The sequence below is a fragment of the Ostrea edulis genome, chromosome 6 (genome assembly GCF_947568905.1).
Source record: "Ostrea edulis chromosome 6, xbOstEdul1.1, whole genome shotgun sequence".
Lineage (NCBI taxonomy): Eukaryota > Metazoa > Mollusca > Bivalvia > Ostreida > Ostreidae > Ostrea > Ostrea edulis.
In genome coordinates, this window is record NC_079169.1 from 73,886,824 (window position 1) to 73,904,688 (window position 17,865).

General features: G+C 37.3%; 1 protein-coding gene across 8 annotated transcripts in view; it reads right to left on the bottom strand.

The window, feature by feature from the left end:
• Window positions 1-17,865, bottom strand: part of LOC125683284 (PTB domain-containing engulfment adapter protein 1-like) — a 36,281-nt gene that overhangs the window by 5,421 nt on the left and 12,995 nt on the right. For 5 of the 8 annotated variants that reach the window (XM_056140738.1, XM_048924275.2, XM_056140739.1 and 2 more), the window contains 7 exons: window positions 11,924-12,149; window positions 8,429-8,500; window positions 8,224-8,322; window positions 5,966-6,103; window positions 4,526-4,642; window positions 2,144-2,230; window positions 24-167 (listed from right to left, as the gene is read on the bottom strand). In XM_056140738.1, the coding sequence (XP_055996713.1) occupies window positions 24-167; window positions 2,144-2,230; window positions 4,526-4,642; window positions 5,966-6,103; window positions 8,224-8,322; window positions 8,429-8,500; window positions 11,924-12,149 (883 nt within the window). The remainder of the gene's footprint in view (window positions 1-23; window positions 168-2,143; window positions 2,231-4,525; window positions 4,643-5,965; window positions 6,104-8,223; window positions 8,323-8,428; window positions 8,501-11,923; window positions 12,150-17,865) is intronic. The other 3 variants (XM_056140740.1, XM_056140741.1, XM_048924273.2) reach the window with 1 other exon arrangement.

Genomic DNA, 17,865 nt, shown 5'->3' on the forward strand with positions numbered 1-17,865 from the left:
TGAAAGCTTGAGTGACTTCTTACACCATCAAAAAAGAAATTTTCAGTTGAACTATCATCTTGTGGACTGGAATGGTCCATTTTCACACCTGATGGGTGTGCAGCATTGTCAGATGAATTGGTGACTGACCCCTCAACTATTTCAATGCTACGAGTATTCACATACATCTGTTGGAATAAATAGATTATGCTATTATCCGACAGGAAACACATTATTACTGAATCATGTGATGGTCCTGACTTAGAATTCCATGTAACTGTTTATTAGTACATTGTACATGTAATAAGGACTTTGAATCAAGCAAGTTCGTTTCAATGACATGAGGCTCTGTTTGAAAGCATGTTGAGACCACATGTGTAACTAATCAATTACATGTTTTCTAAGGTCTTGATGAAATTAACATAATCGGGGATAAAATAAAACATAGCTACTGGAGGAAATAAGCAGAGGCATATAACAAAGATAAGCAACTCCTTCGGCAGCGTGTTTACCGCTTAAAATACGTGATGGTCCCACCTATAAATTGTTAATTCCGATTTGTTGGTTTGATAAATTCATGTTGATTTAAGTTTATTTCACTCCTATCATAAATCAGAATCAAACATAACAATTAAGGTTTGAAATTATTTCATTATTAACAAATATTCTATAACAATTAAGATTTGACAAATCGTGCAGTGTGAGTTGTATGTTGCCTTTTGAAACTTCACTCATTTTCCTTTGAAGCGAAACATTTTCTGAAAATATTGTATCTTGAATGTTTTAGTGATAGGATCTAGAAGGTTTGAACTTGGTATTCTTAATTTAGATCAGTGTGTGCATTTTTACTGACAAATGGGGGACCGGCCATGAGAATTAAAATACATGTATGAGACTTGGGTAAGTTGCTAATCTCTGTCATACACGTCTCTGAAATAAGTATAGCATTCCTTTCCATGTCTATTATGTTGTTGTTGGGGGAGGGGGTATAAGTAAGGGGAGGAAACTCGTGTATATTATGTTGTTGTTGGGGGAGGGGGTATAAGTAAGGAGATGAAACTCATGTATATTATGTTGTTGTTGGAGGAGGGGGTATAAGTAAGGGGAGGAAACTCATGTATATTATGTTGTTGGGGGAGGGGGTATAAGTAAGGGGAGGAAACTCATGTATATTATGTTGTTGGGGGAGGGGGTATAAGTAAGGGGATGAAACTCATGTATATTATGTTGTTGTTGGGGGAGGGGGTATAAGTAAGGGGAGGAAACTCATGTCTATTATGCTGTTGTTGGGGGATGGGGTATAAGTAAGGGGATGAAACTCATGTATATTATGTTGTTGTTGGGGGAGGGGGTATAAGTAAGGGGAGGAAACTCATGTATATTATGTTGTTGGGTATAAGTAAGGGGATGAACTCATGTATATTATGCTGTTGTTGGGGGAGGGGGTATAAGTAAGGGGAGGAAACTCATGTCTATTATGCTGTTGTTGGGGGATGGGGTATAAGTAAGGGGATGAAACTCATGTATATTATGTTGTTGGGGGAGGGGGTTTAAGTAAGGGGAGGAAACTCATGTATATTATGTTGTTGTTGGGGGAGGGGGTATAAGTAAGGAGATGAAACTCATGTATATTATGTTGTTGTTGGGGGAGGGGGTATAAGTAAGGAGATGAAACTCATGAATATTATGTTGTTGGGTATAAGTAAGGGGATGAACTCATGTATATTATGCTGTTGTTGGGGAAAGAGGTATAAGTAAGGGGAGAAACTCATGTATATTATGTTGTTGGGGAAGGGGGTATAAGTAAGGGGAGGAAATTCATGTATATTATGTTTTTGTTGGGGGAGGGGGTATAAGTAAGGGGAGGAACTTATGTCTATTATGCTGTTGTTGGGGAAAGGGGTACAAGTAAGGGGATGAAACTCATGTATATTATGTTGTTGGGGAAGGGGGTATAAGTAAGGGGATGAAACTCATGTATATTATGTTGTTGGGGGAAGGGGTATAATTAAGGGGATAAAACTCATGTCTATTATGTTGTTGGGGGAGGGGGTTTAAGTAAGGGGAGGAAACTCATGTATATTATGTTGTTGTTGGGGGGAGGGGGTTTAAGTAAGCTTAAGGGCCGGGATGAAACTTGTGACTGAATCCTAATTACTCGTACCGGCTGACTTGGTTCCACTCCTTTCAGATTTTCTAGCTCTTGGATTCTTCTTTTTAAAGCTGCATTTTCCTGTTCTAATGCCTGAACCTATAGAAACCAGAGTTAATGTTAATCAGAATTCTATACAGTGCCTGGACCTATAATCCCAGACTTAACGTTAATCAGAATTCTATACAGAGTGCCTGAACCTATAATCCCAGAGTTAACATTAATCAGAATTCTATACAGAGTGCCTGGACCTATAATCCCAGACTTAATGTTAATCAGAATTCTATACAGAGTGCCTGAACCTATAGAAACCAGAGTTAACGTTAATCAGAATTCTATACAGAGTGCCTGGACCTATAATCCCAGACTTAACGTTAATCAGAATTCTATACAGAGTGCCTGGACCTATAATCCCAGAGTTAACGTTAATCAAAATTCTATACAGAGTGCATGAACCTATAATCCCAGAGTTAACATTAATCAGAATTCTATACTGTCAGTGCCTCACTCAGAATACATGTCAATATTATATATACATTACTGTGGTAATATGAAAAGTGGTTGAAAAGAAGTAAAGGTCATGTTTTAAACATTCACTGCCATACATGTATGCTGCAGCTCAAAGGTAATTATAATTCCTGGCCAATTCAAACAGTAAATGATGAATACTGATCCTCCAATCAAATTGCATGTTACAACTGATATCAAATTATTCTTTCAAAAATCCCTGCTAACAAGACTGAACCACATATAAAAGGATTAGTCACTGAGAAATAGACCTCAATAACCTGCATGATCACTCATCCAGATAAAAAAAACCATACAGGTCAGATACACCATGATCACTCATACAGAAAAAACACAGGTCCGATACACCATCACTCATACAGAAAAAACATACAGGTTCAGATACAACATGATCACTCATCCAGAAAAAACATACAGGTTCAGATACACCATGATCACTCATCCAGAAAAAACATACAGGTTCAGATACACTATGATCACTCATACAAAAAAAAACCATACAGGTTCAGATACAACATGATCACTCATACAGAAAAAAAAAACCCCATACAGGTCAGATACAACATGATCACTCATACAGAAAAAACACAGGTCCGATACACCATGATCACTCATACAGAAAAAACATACAGGTCAGATACACCATGATCACTCATACAGAAAAATCATACAGTCAGATACAACATGATCACTCGTACAGAAAAAACATACAGGTTCAGATACACCATGATTACTCATACAGAAAAAACATACAGTCAGATACACCATGATTACTCATACAGAAAAAACATACAGGTCAGATACAACATGATCACTCATCCAGAAAAAACATACAGGTTCAGATACACCATGATTACTCATACAGAAAAAACATACAGGTTCAGATACAACATGATTACTCATACAGAAAAAACATACAGGTCAGATACAACATGATCACTCGTACAGAAAAAACATACAGGTCAGATACAACATGATCACTCATACAGAAAAAACATACAGGTCAGATACAACATGATTACTCATACAGAAAAAACATACAGTCAGATACACCATGATCACTCATACAGAAAAAACATACAGGTCAGATACAACATGATCACTCATCCAGAAAAAACATACAGTCAGATACAACATGATTACTCATACAGAAAAAACATACAGTCAGATACACCATAATCACTCATACAGAAAAAACATACAGGTTCAGATACACCATGATCACTCATACAGAAAAAACATACAGGTCAGATACAACATGATCACTCATACAGAAAAAACATACAGGTCAGATACAACATGATCACTCATACAGAAAAAAACATACAGGTCAGATACAACATGATTACTCATACAGAAAAAACATACAGGTCAGATACAACATGATCACTCATACAGAAAAAACATACAGGTCAGATACAACATGATTACTCATACAGAAAAAACATACAGGTCAGATACACCATGATCACTCATCCAGAAAAAACATACAGGTTCAGATACACCATGATCACTCATACAGAAAAAACATACAGGTCAGATACAACATGATCACTCATACAGAAAAAACATACAGGTTCAGATACAACATGAATTTATGATGGTTGTACTATACATTCATAGCAGCATTATTAATGCAAGATCAAGTTCTATAAGGTTAAAAGTTTTTGGAAATGATCAAACCATCAAAAAACATTTAAATCTGCTGCAAATCATTTAGAATTAATAGATTTACAATGCATGGAAATGAACCTTTATAAAAAAAAAAAAAACCCACTTGAATTTACAGTCTCTGAATTGCAAATACTGACATTGGTGGTATCAGAATGACTCAAGGACATTGGTCAAGCAAGCTAAAAATCGTACCTTTTTTTGTAAGAATAGGTTTTGCTTCTTTGTGTCTAGATCTTGACCAGAGTTCTCTAGGAATCGTCTGTAAGCAAGGTCAAATGCCTGACCTATGGTCAAGGTGATTTCTTCTGCCTGTACAAAAAAGATTCTCTGAAATGTATTGTTTGTGACAAACTACTTTGTGTATTAATTCATCAAAATTCATTAAATCAATTTGTGTGCAAATTCCCAATTGCAAATCAGGTTGTGTAATGTGTATATTCTATATAGGAAAGGGTTAAGGAGGTACTCTACATCATCATAATGGCTGACTTAATCATTTTACATGGTTGAAAAAATAAATTTCAGCAATATTTGTCTATTCATTTAAAAACTCATATTTGCCTAGCTAAGTAGCTCAGTAGGTTAGAACGTCGACTATCTGTAGATCAAGGGTTCAAGTCCAGCAGGGATTTTAAATTTTTTCCAGATTGCTTTCTACTAAAACTGTATTTTTTGACTAAATCAAGTAAATTTGAAAGTTTTCAATTTCAAAATATCATTGTACACATCCTCCACTTTTCATTCATATCAAATTTCTCTGGTGTAGCATTCTTCCTTAACAGCTGTTTTGAGACTCCAAAGGTAGTGAAACATAATTATGTAGTGGAGAGTATAAGAGGAAACTTATACTGCCTCGCTAGTGAGCTAGCTTTTCTAGTAATGTGATTGAGTCTTTTTCATGATCACGCATGTTATAAGCAACAGTGAGCATGATCAGCACTTGGCTGGGTGACCGCTACACATTACAAATCGGTGGCAGCATAGTGACTCTCATGTTTCATGGGAGGCCTGCTTCAGGCAGAGTTTCTTCGGAGATCTGGGACTTTGTGTCCATGTATGGACGTGGTTTCGCCCATAGGCGACAGTGGTTATCATTGGGAACGGCGGATACCGTTGCTGAGCCGGTGCCAAACACTCAGAGAGAACTCGCGCTAAGCTTCGGGACAAAGCTGCCCTGAGTGGGGTGGGGGAGTGTAGCAGACAGTATGAGAGGGAACTTGTTCTGCTTCACTAGAAAGCTCTCTTGATCACACAAGTTAAGCAGCAGCAAGTGTGTTCAGTACTTGGCGGGGTGACCACTACACGTTACAATTATAACATAAGATAAATTCACAGCTCTTCTCTTGTTTAGAAGAAATTTATAACATCAAAAATTTTTGCTGTCTTCTTCTTCACAAGAATGTTTTAAGAGGAATACTTTGCATTTTTAAACCCATGATTAAGGATCATTATCACAAATAAATGACCTACTTCACCAAAATATTACATGTGAACATTTATGTACAGGTATCTCAACAGGGTTCCCTTTTCACTCATAAATTTAAAATTGTTGTAAAAATGAAAGCAAAAATTAATGGAAAATTCAACGACATGTTACCGAGTGCATGGCTTATTTAATGAAAAAACACTTACACACTTTTCACTGTCAAACACATAGCAGTAATGCATGTTTGAGTCTGCAGCTTTGGCAATGAATGTAAACATGCGCTTATCCGTTTTGTCATCTGCGCAGTATGAAATCCTGTGTAGGGGATATTGATGCATACATGCCTGAAATTGACAAGTGAAATGACACCTATAGGTGACGATACAGGCAAGATATACCTACATACACAGCTCTGATGAAAATTCTGATATTACATTTGACTTTAAACAGATGTAATAAAATATCAAACAAACATCACAAGAGGAAATATACATTGTACATATAGTGAATTAGAATTCAATATATCAATACCACACTGTAGTAGTTTTCCTACGATATATTCTATAGTCTTAACAAGATATGCAAAACTTCATGTGACAAACTTTAATAGTGACAAATATGACTTAATACTAATGGATGCCCTTGACCTCATTAGCCATGCTGCTTTTGAATTTGAATAGAAAAATAATTTCATTTTTTGAAAATACATGAGAGTATGAACTGCAAGGCTTCACACTGGCATACTTTTTATGAGCCGCCTAATAAAGCACTTCATGAAGTATGCGGGCAGAAAGCATCGCAGCCCATGCCCTCACATATTTTCAAAAACGACATCTATTTCTTGAACAAATTTAAATTGTCACTACATCAAGATGCTTAAATGTTATATCCAATTAATAAATTGTGCCCTTGTTCTTGAGAAGATTTTTTATTTTTGTTTTTAAGGTGGGTCGATACTCATGTGACTTATCAATATCAATGGTTAAAAGTGGAAAAACTTTATTAATTTCCACTCAATATAATTTAATTTAATTAATAACCAAAGAAAATGTATATGTTGCCACCTTTTTTAAAGATGTCAGACATACAAAAACAGAAGTATACATCAACATCAGAAAATCCACATTTTCGTTAAACAGAATAATAAAAATATATAAAAACTTGTTGAAATGACAAAATTTAAGTATCAACAGTCTTTTAAAAAATGCTAATTCATAAATATGTATAGATTAATTGTGGATATTAGGGAAACCAATGTATAATAGACATCCAATAGAGGAAGTTCCAGCATAGGAGTTATTGCCCTTGACAATTTTTTAAAATCATGATTAATTGATTATCTATGGAAAATATAAACTTTTTCAGTATTAATAGTTTACCAGATTTTTTATTATATCCAGTGAATAAAATTCCTCACAAAGATATATTTCTATCATGCGCAAACTTTAATTTATGAAGATTTTTGCAAAAACCTATGACATCACATGAGGATCAATCAACCTTAACACTGCGGTGTAAAATTTTAAACCTATAGGCCCTTAAATCCCCTATCAGTGGCCCTATATATACCTATATGGCCTTTTTTGCAACAACAAAAAAATGAATATACATGGCATATTTATTTGATAAATTGTACCCCTATTGTTCTTGAGAACATTAACATTTTAAATATTTCTTCCTATATACATGTATATTCCAATGTAAAACTTTTAAACCTCTATTGCACAATTAACCTGGCCTTTTGGGACAGCCTGAATAAACAGTCTGCACTATAAGAGGATATGCTGTAATGTTGATTTGACACATTCTAACCTTGTAGTTCTCAAAAAGATTTCCTATATATTTCCATTTATTATATACCCATCAATGTATCATTCTTTGATACTGTGGATTTCACAGTGTGTGATCCGGTTTTCCGGATCACCACACTGTGGTTTTCTGATTCCGTATCAGTATTTTCTGAAACTGATGATGTCACAATGCATCAACACAACATTTTTTGTGGAGATTGTTGACCGCGTCACAAACAAAACTGCGTACACAAAATATAACTTCACTGTATGTCTGTGTTTTTTTATAATTTGGATTACATTTATTATCTTATAAATGTGGATTTAAAATGCATAGGGGGGTATATAATAAATATATCATTACTTACAGTAACTTGATTAGAAGGGTTGGAACACATCTCGTCGGCCTGGCGCGGATCATCAGATCAAACTCAACGCTTCACGTCTCATGTGATCTGATGATCCGCACCTTCATTTGGACACATTTGAATCTCCTTTACCTATTTAAGATATTTTTGCCAAATTTGGATAAAATTGGCCTAGTGGTTCTACATGGAGAAGTTGAAAATGTGTATAAGCTAACAACAATCGACAAACAAATTTTGATCAGAAAAGCTCAAAGATCCCAAGAGAGTAGACAGAAAGACGAAGAGAGATTTTGTTCGTTAACTGACTTTGGTTTTGGGATCCTGAACTGTGACTCCATCCACTGACACTGTCAGCTCCACACGGGGTGTTTTCTGGCCCTCTGCTTTACGTATATGTTTCTTAAACTGAAAAGAATTTCATTTGAAGATGTCATTTTGGTAATAATGTACATACACAAACTCGAATGTCAACAAGGATCTGAGTTAACTATGATAATATCTGATCACAAACCTTTCGTTTCCTGATGGCGTCTTTCACTATGTCTGTGCCTTTTGGACTTTCTACCTCACATTCACCCAAGAACTGCAATATTATTGTAACGGGCCGATGTAAATTTAATCATCATGTGTATCTGTAATACTTATTCTTATTATTTCTCAATAAAGATTGTTGCATATGCAGATTCTTTAAATTTCCACAACATACTCTAAATGCCATTTACTATTGTTGATATATGAATATTACTGGAATTGAGTCAATTAATTTTCGTTGTTTCCTATAGTTCAATTTTTATGGTCTACTGGAATGTTACTCAAATTTTAAAACTTTGTTGATAATTTCTTGTATTTTAAAAGTTTTAAAATGGTAAAAAAAACACTGCTATGTTCATTTGAGATTGTAGCAAACTTTGAACAGCTACCTATAGTACCAGCCAGTGCACAAAAAATTCAGAAGATGCTAGTTACTGATATATGTTCACTCAGACCCCGATACAACTTCATGAAGGTTAAAATCAACTTTTAGACATATTCCAGAAATATGTTTTCAAGTGTGGGGTATAAATTAGAACCCATTGCCTGGTGAGGAAGAGTGCAGAGCTAAGAGAACTAAAGAAAACATTTCATCTAGGACTGCATGAGACCTTGAAGTTGATTTGCCCTGGCTCTGGCAGTGAATAAACAAAGACATTTTAAATAAATCATAATAATGCATTTCATACCACTGCATATTAGCGTTAAATACAGTAATCTATCATTATTAGGGACCATTAATTTCCTCATTATAGTCTCAGTATTGAACTCTCCACAAGGACCGAGATTCACTTCATTTAATGGATAACCTTACTTTGTCAATGCTCATTCTTTTATAAGCTAAACTTACAATTTCCTCCTACATTGTATTTTGAACTTGTTTATCATTCATTCAATTTTTCATTCCAGAATCATTTTAAGATTCATGCATATAATAATGAAATTCAAGTCTCAATCCACAACCCCACACAACCCAATAAAATTGTGGTGAAAATGAAAGACGAAGATAACGAACAGTGATCAATCTCATAACTCCTATAGAGGTGAAGATAACGAACAGTGATCCATCTCATAACTCCTATAGAGGTGAAGATAACGAACAGTGATCCATCTCATAACTCCTATAAAGGTGGAGATAACGAACAGTGATCAATCTCATAACTCCTATAAAGGTGAAGATAGCGAACAGTGATCAATCTCATAACTCCTATAAAGACGAAGATAACGAACAGTGATCAATTTCATAACTCCTATAAAGACGAAAATAACGAACAGTGATCAATCTCATAACTCCTATAAAGGTGAAGATAACGAACAGTGATCAATCTCATAACTCCTATAGAGGTGAAGATAACAAACAGTGATCAATCTCATAACTCCTATAGAGGTGAAGATAACGAACAGTGATCAATCTCATAACTCCTATAGAGGTGAAGATAACGAACAGTGATCAATCTCATAACTCCTATAAAGGTGAAGATAACGAACAGTGATCAATCTCATAACTCCTATAAAGGTGAAGATAACGAACAGTGATCAATCTCATAACTCCTATAAAGACGAAGATAACGAACAGTGATCAATTTCATAACTCCTATAAAGACGAAAATAACGAACAGTGATCAATCTCATAACTCCTATAAAGGTGAAGATAACGAACAGTGATCAATCTCATAACTCCTATAGAGGTGAAGATAACAAACAGTGATCAATCTCATAACTCCTATAGAGGTGAAGATAACGAACAGTGATCAATCTCATAACTCCTATAGAGGTGAAGATAACGAACAGTGATCAATCTCATAACTCCTATAAAGGTGAAGATAACGAACAGTGATCAATCTCATAACTCCTATAAAGGTGAAGATAACGAACAGTGATCAATCTCATAACTCCTATAGAGGTGAAGATAACAAACAGTGATCAATCTCATAACTCCTACAAAGGTGAAGATAATGAACAGTGATCAGTGTCATAACTCCTATAGAGGTGAAGATAACGAACAGTGATCAATCTCATAACTCCTATAAAGGTGAAGATAACGAACAATGATCAATCTCATAACTCCTATAGAGGCGAAGATAACGAACAGTGATCAATCTCATAACTCCTATAAAGACGAAGATAACGAACAGTGATCAATCTCATAACTCCTATAAAGGTGAAGATAACGAACAGTGATCAATCTCATAACTCCTATAAGCAATACATAATAGAGAGTTGGGCAAACACGGACCCCTGGACAGGGATAAGCATTCCGTCAACCGGTCACACCCGCCGTGAGCCCTTTGTCTTGATCAGGTAAACGGAGTTTATATATATTACTACAATATTGGAAATGCACAAAATTTTCCTACATAAAACCCCCTGAACAAATTAATCCACAAGTAATTTTTACAATATGCTCTAATGTTTCTTACCCAGTTTTGAATGATTGTGATTTGGTACAGTTTATATAGAAAGTACCCTTCCCCTTTTTCAATTTTCTAAGCACCCTAGATGCTTATTGGGAGAACTACAGTATTTCTTTTATGCATGAAAGAATTATTTCCAATTCATACGATCTATGATGAAACATGACTAAGTAGTATGGCCTTTTCAATATGTAGATTTATCCCCTAAAGAAACTGGCATCACGTAAGATAGCATCTTTTCTCCCATTAAAAGTAAGCTTTATTTTAGTGTTGAAATATCATATTCACCCCAATACATATAACTCTGCTATTATAAGCCTCCCCCTTTCTCTTTTGCAGTTTATTTCAGTTTGTAAATACTAAGTGTTTCTCGTATCAAAAATACATTTATAACATTTTTAGTAGCTATCTGTTACAGCAATATCAGCCATTGCAGTACATGGATTTCCCACTGTCTTCTAGGCCAAAAAAAGTACTTTTTTTTTTTTTTAAACACTTTTGGGGTCCGGAGTGTTGGAACCATTTGTGAGATATATATCAAAGTTTCAATTCTAATAAATTTGCAAAGACAAATTGTAAAAAAACAGCTTTGGTTCACATTTAACTAGGTACAAAACTGAAAAAGTACACTGGATGAAAACTAATAAGTCCAAAATAACAATCTGATTAAAATCAGATCCTCGATCCGCTCCTCTTTCTTCATCTTGTCGCTACACGAAGAAAAAGGAGCGGATCGAGGATCTGATTTTAATCAGATTGTCCAAAATAAGTACAAAAAAAGTCACCAGCTTTCAGAGGCAATGTTTTCCAGTACAAGAAATAGTGTACTTTTTCTGACCTTTTTCTAAAAGTACAATTTTATATGGTATAAAATTAAGTATCATTAAAGTATACTTTCGTGTACTATTTTTTGGTATGGGAATGTCTGCATATTTAGAACTACACTGTATCTATGCAGAGTTATAATTCCAATTTTGACTTGTGAAAGAATTACATGACTGAAAAAGGAATAAATTCATGACCTTTACATTGATAAAACTTTGACCCCACGTCCCTCTTACCTTGACATTGTACACTATGTGTCCCGTGAGGAGCTTGTCTGGGGGATGCACCCATTGTTTTAGAGCTGACTTCATGGTGAGAACTTGGGGAGTATTATCCTCCTCAATACCTCCTCCTTCTAAAGATTTCTGTTTCCCTGTTGATTTCAGACTACTACTGCTTCCAACATGAATGAACTTCCTCTTGCCGAATTCCTTGCTGGGTATAAGCACAGTGTTCTGTTTACTAATAAAATAATCACGAGCAACCTTTACATTAGCAGTGGCATCCATGATAAAGTTTGGCGATAGTGATCTCGATTGTTGTATTGTGTGACAGCAATGTTGTTGACTTATCAGTGAATTTTTTTTTATCTCCCTCGAGATAAATCCAAGTGCATAACAGTGTAAAGCAATAATATACTATGCAGGATTAGGTACTACAAAACCTCTTGACCCTTGAATGACACTTCAGTCAGTCACCTTGATTGGGCTACTTCAGACTTCCATAATAATGCATAACATAAAAATCCAACTTATAAAAGTCCACGTATGACAATTTTTTTATCACAAAATTTTACTTCATAGGACACATTTTTGAAATACAATATTTCTGGTTAACTTGGCACAATAGATTAAAGGTTGTCACCAGAGTGAGACGTCCCCTTTAAACAACCCTGTAATATTTCCTGCTGAGTACACTGTATAAACTATATCCAAAGTCTAAAACACTGTGTGCCTTTCAGAGCTATTTATAACTTTGCCACATGTACAACTCCTGTTGAGTCCTTGTCACTCAAATTTTTTTTTTCAAACACTAAGATGTAAAAAGTCCACAATATGACAGCGATACTTTCAATGAACACATCAAAAACCGCTGCTTATCTCAAATCCAGTAGCTACAGCCAGATCTATATACACGTACATATGGTACAGAACCTTACGTCTAAATTCCCACACAGTTCACACTCTGCATATGTCGACAACAGGTATTGTTTTGGTAAAATTATTTCACACGTCTGTCATTTGAGAAGATTCCTAATACATCAAACAATAAAGTGTACAGACTTGTATACTGTCCGTCTGATACTCAATCAATACACAAGGAGAGTCACTACAAGTACAAGTCAGCTGTTTCATGTAAACAAACCCAGGAACAGAAAAATCTCTCAAGCTGATTAGAATTCAGTCAGCTCATATTTTGACAAAACCGCATCGCCAAGTCAGCCATATTTACACACAAGGCTTGAAACACAGTTCAGGAGTTTATATCAAGAGACATACGCATTGGAGGAGATTTCATTTTTCTACACCTGAGTGATTTAAACTGCCATTTCTCATATAGGGTCATTCCTTATAAGCGTGAAATGTTTTGGTATTTAAAGGCACTTACATCTTCACCTGTAGGGCTTTTTGATATCTATCATAACAATCTTTCCTTTTGTAGTTTTTCTTTTTTCTTATTAATGCAAATACAATGCACCTCAGTACTTGGGCCCAATGTGCAGAGTATATATATCACATAGTTTGTTTGATAATGTGGCCGATGATGACATAACAATATGTGTATATCATACAGAACCTGAGTTAATTACACATCTGTTATACAGGATTCACAACAACAGCTAAAAGGTTTTCATGGGCAGGAAGTCCTCTTTCTTTTAAAAGACAGCACATATACAGATTACTGTGAGTGAGTAGTGCTGGTAAGAGTAAGTTCCCTTTATAACTGTTCATGAATTTTATACAACTGTGATTTTCAGACATTTTATTAAATAATTCCCTAGTGCATACAGTCTGCCAATAAGTCAACATTCATTTTAAAACCAGTTTTCTCATTATATACTGTTCATGGAAAGGGGGTGGGGGGTGGGGAGCAGGGGGATATGAATAAATTTGTGTGATTAGAGACCCATAAATTATTTGAAGGAATTCAAAAAACATATCAGACTGTCTTTTTGGGGGAAACTAAGTAGGATAAAACAATAAGACTGAAGATAGCTGCACAGAGGACTGCAGTCAACAAACGCCTGAGACAGGGATGTCCTAATCCAGCCAGAGAGTGTATATAATGATATATATGCACACATAAATTGGTAATTAATAAAGTTTAGTATATGCATGCATAACAGGAAGGGAGAAAATGCAATGGATCAGACCAGGATCTGAACCTGGCCCCCCTGCATCTTTAGTCAGGTGTTCTACCAACTGAACTATTTAGTCACCAGAAATTGAACCTGTCTGACCACCACATTCCTCCCTCCTTAAATGCTCTCACGCATTAAAGTCATCAAACTCGTTATCGCCTGGCAGGCATTTTCACATGTCAGTTTCAGGAGCTGGTTTACAGTACTAAATGTATTAAGAAGGGAGAAAATGCAAGGGACCAGATCAGGATTCGAACCTGGGCCCCCTGAATCTCTAGTCAGGTGCTGTACCAACCAAGCTATCCAGGCCACTAGTTATCAAACCAGTCTAACTGTCACACATGTACTAGTGTATCTATAAAAACTTCCAACATGAAGGGTCAGGATGACATACTTAATTTTAATAGTGGGTTGTAACAATTCATCCCATTTATAAACAACTTACTGTGTTCTAAAATAAGGTGTACCGACTGATGAATATATGATGTTATATCATCCTGCCTAGTACTATCATAATACCATAGAATCATGATATGCATGAAATACTATGTAGAATTTTAAGTTTGAATCAGTGATTGAAACATTTAAATAGTTCGGTCTAAAACATGGACAAAGCTAGACTAGGAGAGGCCAGAGCAGCATTCCCACAAGGAGTGCCACATCCAGGGGGAATCAATGTGTGAGTGAGGAGTGTTACATCCAGGGGGAGTCAATGTGTGAGTAAGGAGTGTTACATCCAGGGGGAATCAATGTGTGAGTGAGGAGTGTTACATCCAGGGGGAGTCAATGTGTGAGTGAGGAGTGTTACATCCAGAGGAAGTCAATGTGTTAGTGAGGAGGGGGAGTCAATGTGTGAGTGAGGAGGGGGAGTCAATGTGTGAGTGAGGAGTGTCACATCCAGAGGAAGTCAATGTGTGAGTGAGGAGTGCTACATCCACACAGCAGGGTTACGGTGTCCTGAGTAAAGTTAAAACAATCATAAAATGTACCTTGGTGCACTTCATACTATATGACGTCACAATATAAAAGTACGTCACGACATACAGGTCTATAGTTGTATCGCGGGGAAAATGTCATAATATTTTCTCGCTATTTATTGCCGTTATCTAGTGTACAAGCTGTATGTGTTTAAATCTGTTTGTCAGATGATTATTTTCCCCCAGTTTTCTTTGATAATATATAAGTCTCATACTTTTATATATAGTCTGTGCACGAAGGACTGTAAAGTAATCTTTACATCACTTTCTGACCTTGATATCGCCCCCGATGTGTATAGTCATTTGGAATAAAGAAAACCAACGCATGTACAATTTGACTCGATACAGGTGAAAGATGACGATATTTTATTTCGATCAAGGCATATTCAGAAAGGTAACTAGTTGCAGATTTAGGATTTTGATACGGAAGGTACAATATTTTGCCTCGTTTAGATACGATTTGGATGTGAATGTGGAAAATGCCCAACATTTGAGTTGAGATTATGGAAATTGCTATATTTGAGAGGATATTGTACCGATCCGTATCACTCTTTAAATTTACCATATCAATGTCGACATATCAAGCCCAAACTGCAAATGATTTGAGTGCATCTTTCACCTGTAACAAGGTGATAAACAACTAAAAGTCTAGCGGATAAAAATAGCTCTGTGTCACTGGTATGACGACGTAATAGTTAAGCAAAGGATTTCCCCACATGATACGATGCTTGTTTATGTAATGACAAACGATTTTTATTAAAAATATGCTACGCTTGAAAGGATTTTACTTTTTTATGAATATGCTGTTATTTCTTGTTATTTTACTCGGGACACCTTAACCCCGCTGTGTAGGGGGAGTCAATGTGTGAGTGAGGAGTGTCACATCCAGAGAAAGTCAATGTGTGAGTGAGGAGTGTCACATCCAGGGAAAGTCAATGTGCGAGTGAGGAGTGTCACATCCAGGGAAAGTCAATGTGCGAGTGAGGAGTGTCACATCCAGGGAAAGTCAATGTGCGAGTGAGGAGTGTCACATCCAGGGAAAGTCAATGTGCGAGTGAGGAGTGTCACATCCAGGGAAAGTCAATGTGTGAGTGAGGAGGGGGAGTCAATGTGTGAGTGAGGAGTGTCACATCCAGGAAAAGTCAATGTGTGAGTGAGGAGTGTCACATCCAGGGGGAGTCAATGTGTGAGTGAGGAGGGGGAGTCAATGTGTGAGTGAGGAGTGTCATATCCAGGGGGAGTTAATGTGTGAGTGAGGAGTGTTACATCCAGGGGGAGTCAATGTGTGAGTGAGGAGGGGGAGTCAATGTGTGAGTGAGGAGTGTTACATCCAGAGAAAGTCAATTTGTGAGTGAGGAGTGTTACATCCAGAGAAAGTCAATGTGAGTGAGGAGTGTTACATCCAGGGGGAATCAATGTGTGAGTGAGGAGGGGGAGTCAATGTGTGAGTGAGGAGTGTCACATCCAGGGGGAGTCAATGTGTGAGTGAGGAGGGGGAGTCAATGTGTGAGTGAGGAGTGTCACATCCAGGAAAAGTCAATGTGTGAGTGAGGAGTGTCACATCCAGGGGGAGTCAATGTGTGAGTGAGGAGGGGGAGTCAATGTGTGAGTGAGGAGTGTCATATCCAGGGGGAGTTAATGTGTGAGTGAGGAGTGTTACATCCAGGGGGAGTCAATGTGTGAGTGAGGAGGGGGAGTAATGTGTGAGTGAGGAGTGTTACATCCAGAGAAAGTCAATTTGTGAGTGAGGAGTGTTACATCCAGAGAAAGTCAATGTGAGTGAGGAGTGTTACATCCAGGGGGAATCAATGTGTGAGTGAGGAGGGGGAGTCAATGTGTGAGTGAGGAGGGGGAGTCAATGTGTGAGTGAGGAGTGTCACATCCAGGGGGAGTCAATGTGTGAGTGAGGAGGGGGAGTCAATGTGTGAGTGAGGAGTGTCACATCCAGGAAAAGTCAATTTGTGAGTGAGGAGTGTTACATCCAGAGAAAGTCAATGTGAGTGAGGAGTGTTACATCCAGGGGGAATCAATGTGTGAGTGAGGAGGGGGAGTCAATGTGTGAGTGAGGAGGGGGAGTCAATGTGTGAGTGAGGAGTGTCACATCCAGGGGGAGTCAATGTGTGAGTGAGGAGGGGGAGTCAATGTGTGAGTGAGGAGTGTCACATCCAGGAAAAGTCAATGTGTGAGTGAGGAGTGTCACATCCAGGGGGAGTCAATGTGTGAGTGAGGAGGGGGAGTCAATGTGTGAGTGAGGAGTGTCATATCCAGGGGGAGTTAATGTGTGAGTGAGGAGTGTTACATCCAGGGGGAGTCAATGTGTGAGTGAGGAGGGGGAGTCAATGTGTGAGTGAGGAGTGTCACATCCAGGGGGAATCAATGTGTGAGTGAGGAGGGGGAATCAATGTGTGAGTGAGGAGTGTCACATCCAGGGAAAGTCAATGTGTAAGTGAGGAGGGGGAGTCAATGTGTGAGTGAGGAGTGTCACATCCAGGGGGAGTCAATGTGTGAGTGAGGAGTGTTACATCCAGGGGGAGTCAATGTGTGAGTGAGGAGTGTTACATCCAGGGGGAGTCAATGTGTGAGTGAGGAGTGTTACATCCAGAGAAAGTCAATGTGTGAGTGAGGAGTGTTACATCCAGGGGGAGTCAATGTGTGAGTGAGGAGTGTTACATCCAGGGAAAGTCAATGTGTGACTGAGGAGTGTTACATCCAGGGGGATTCAATGTGTGAGTGAGGAGTGTTACATCCAGGGAAAGTCAATGTGTGACTGAGGAGTGTTACATCCAGGGGGAGTCAATGTGTGAGTGAGGAGTGTTACATCCAGGGAAAGTCAATGTGT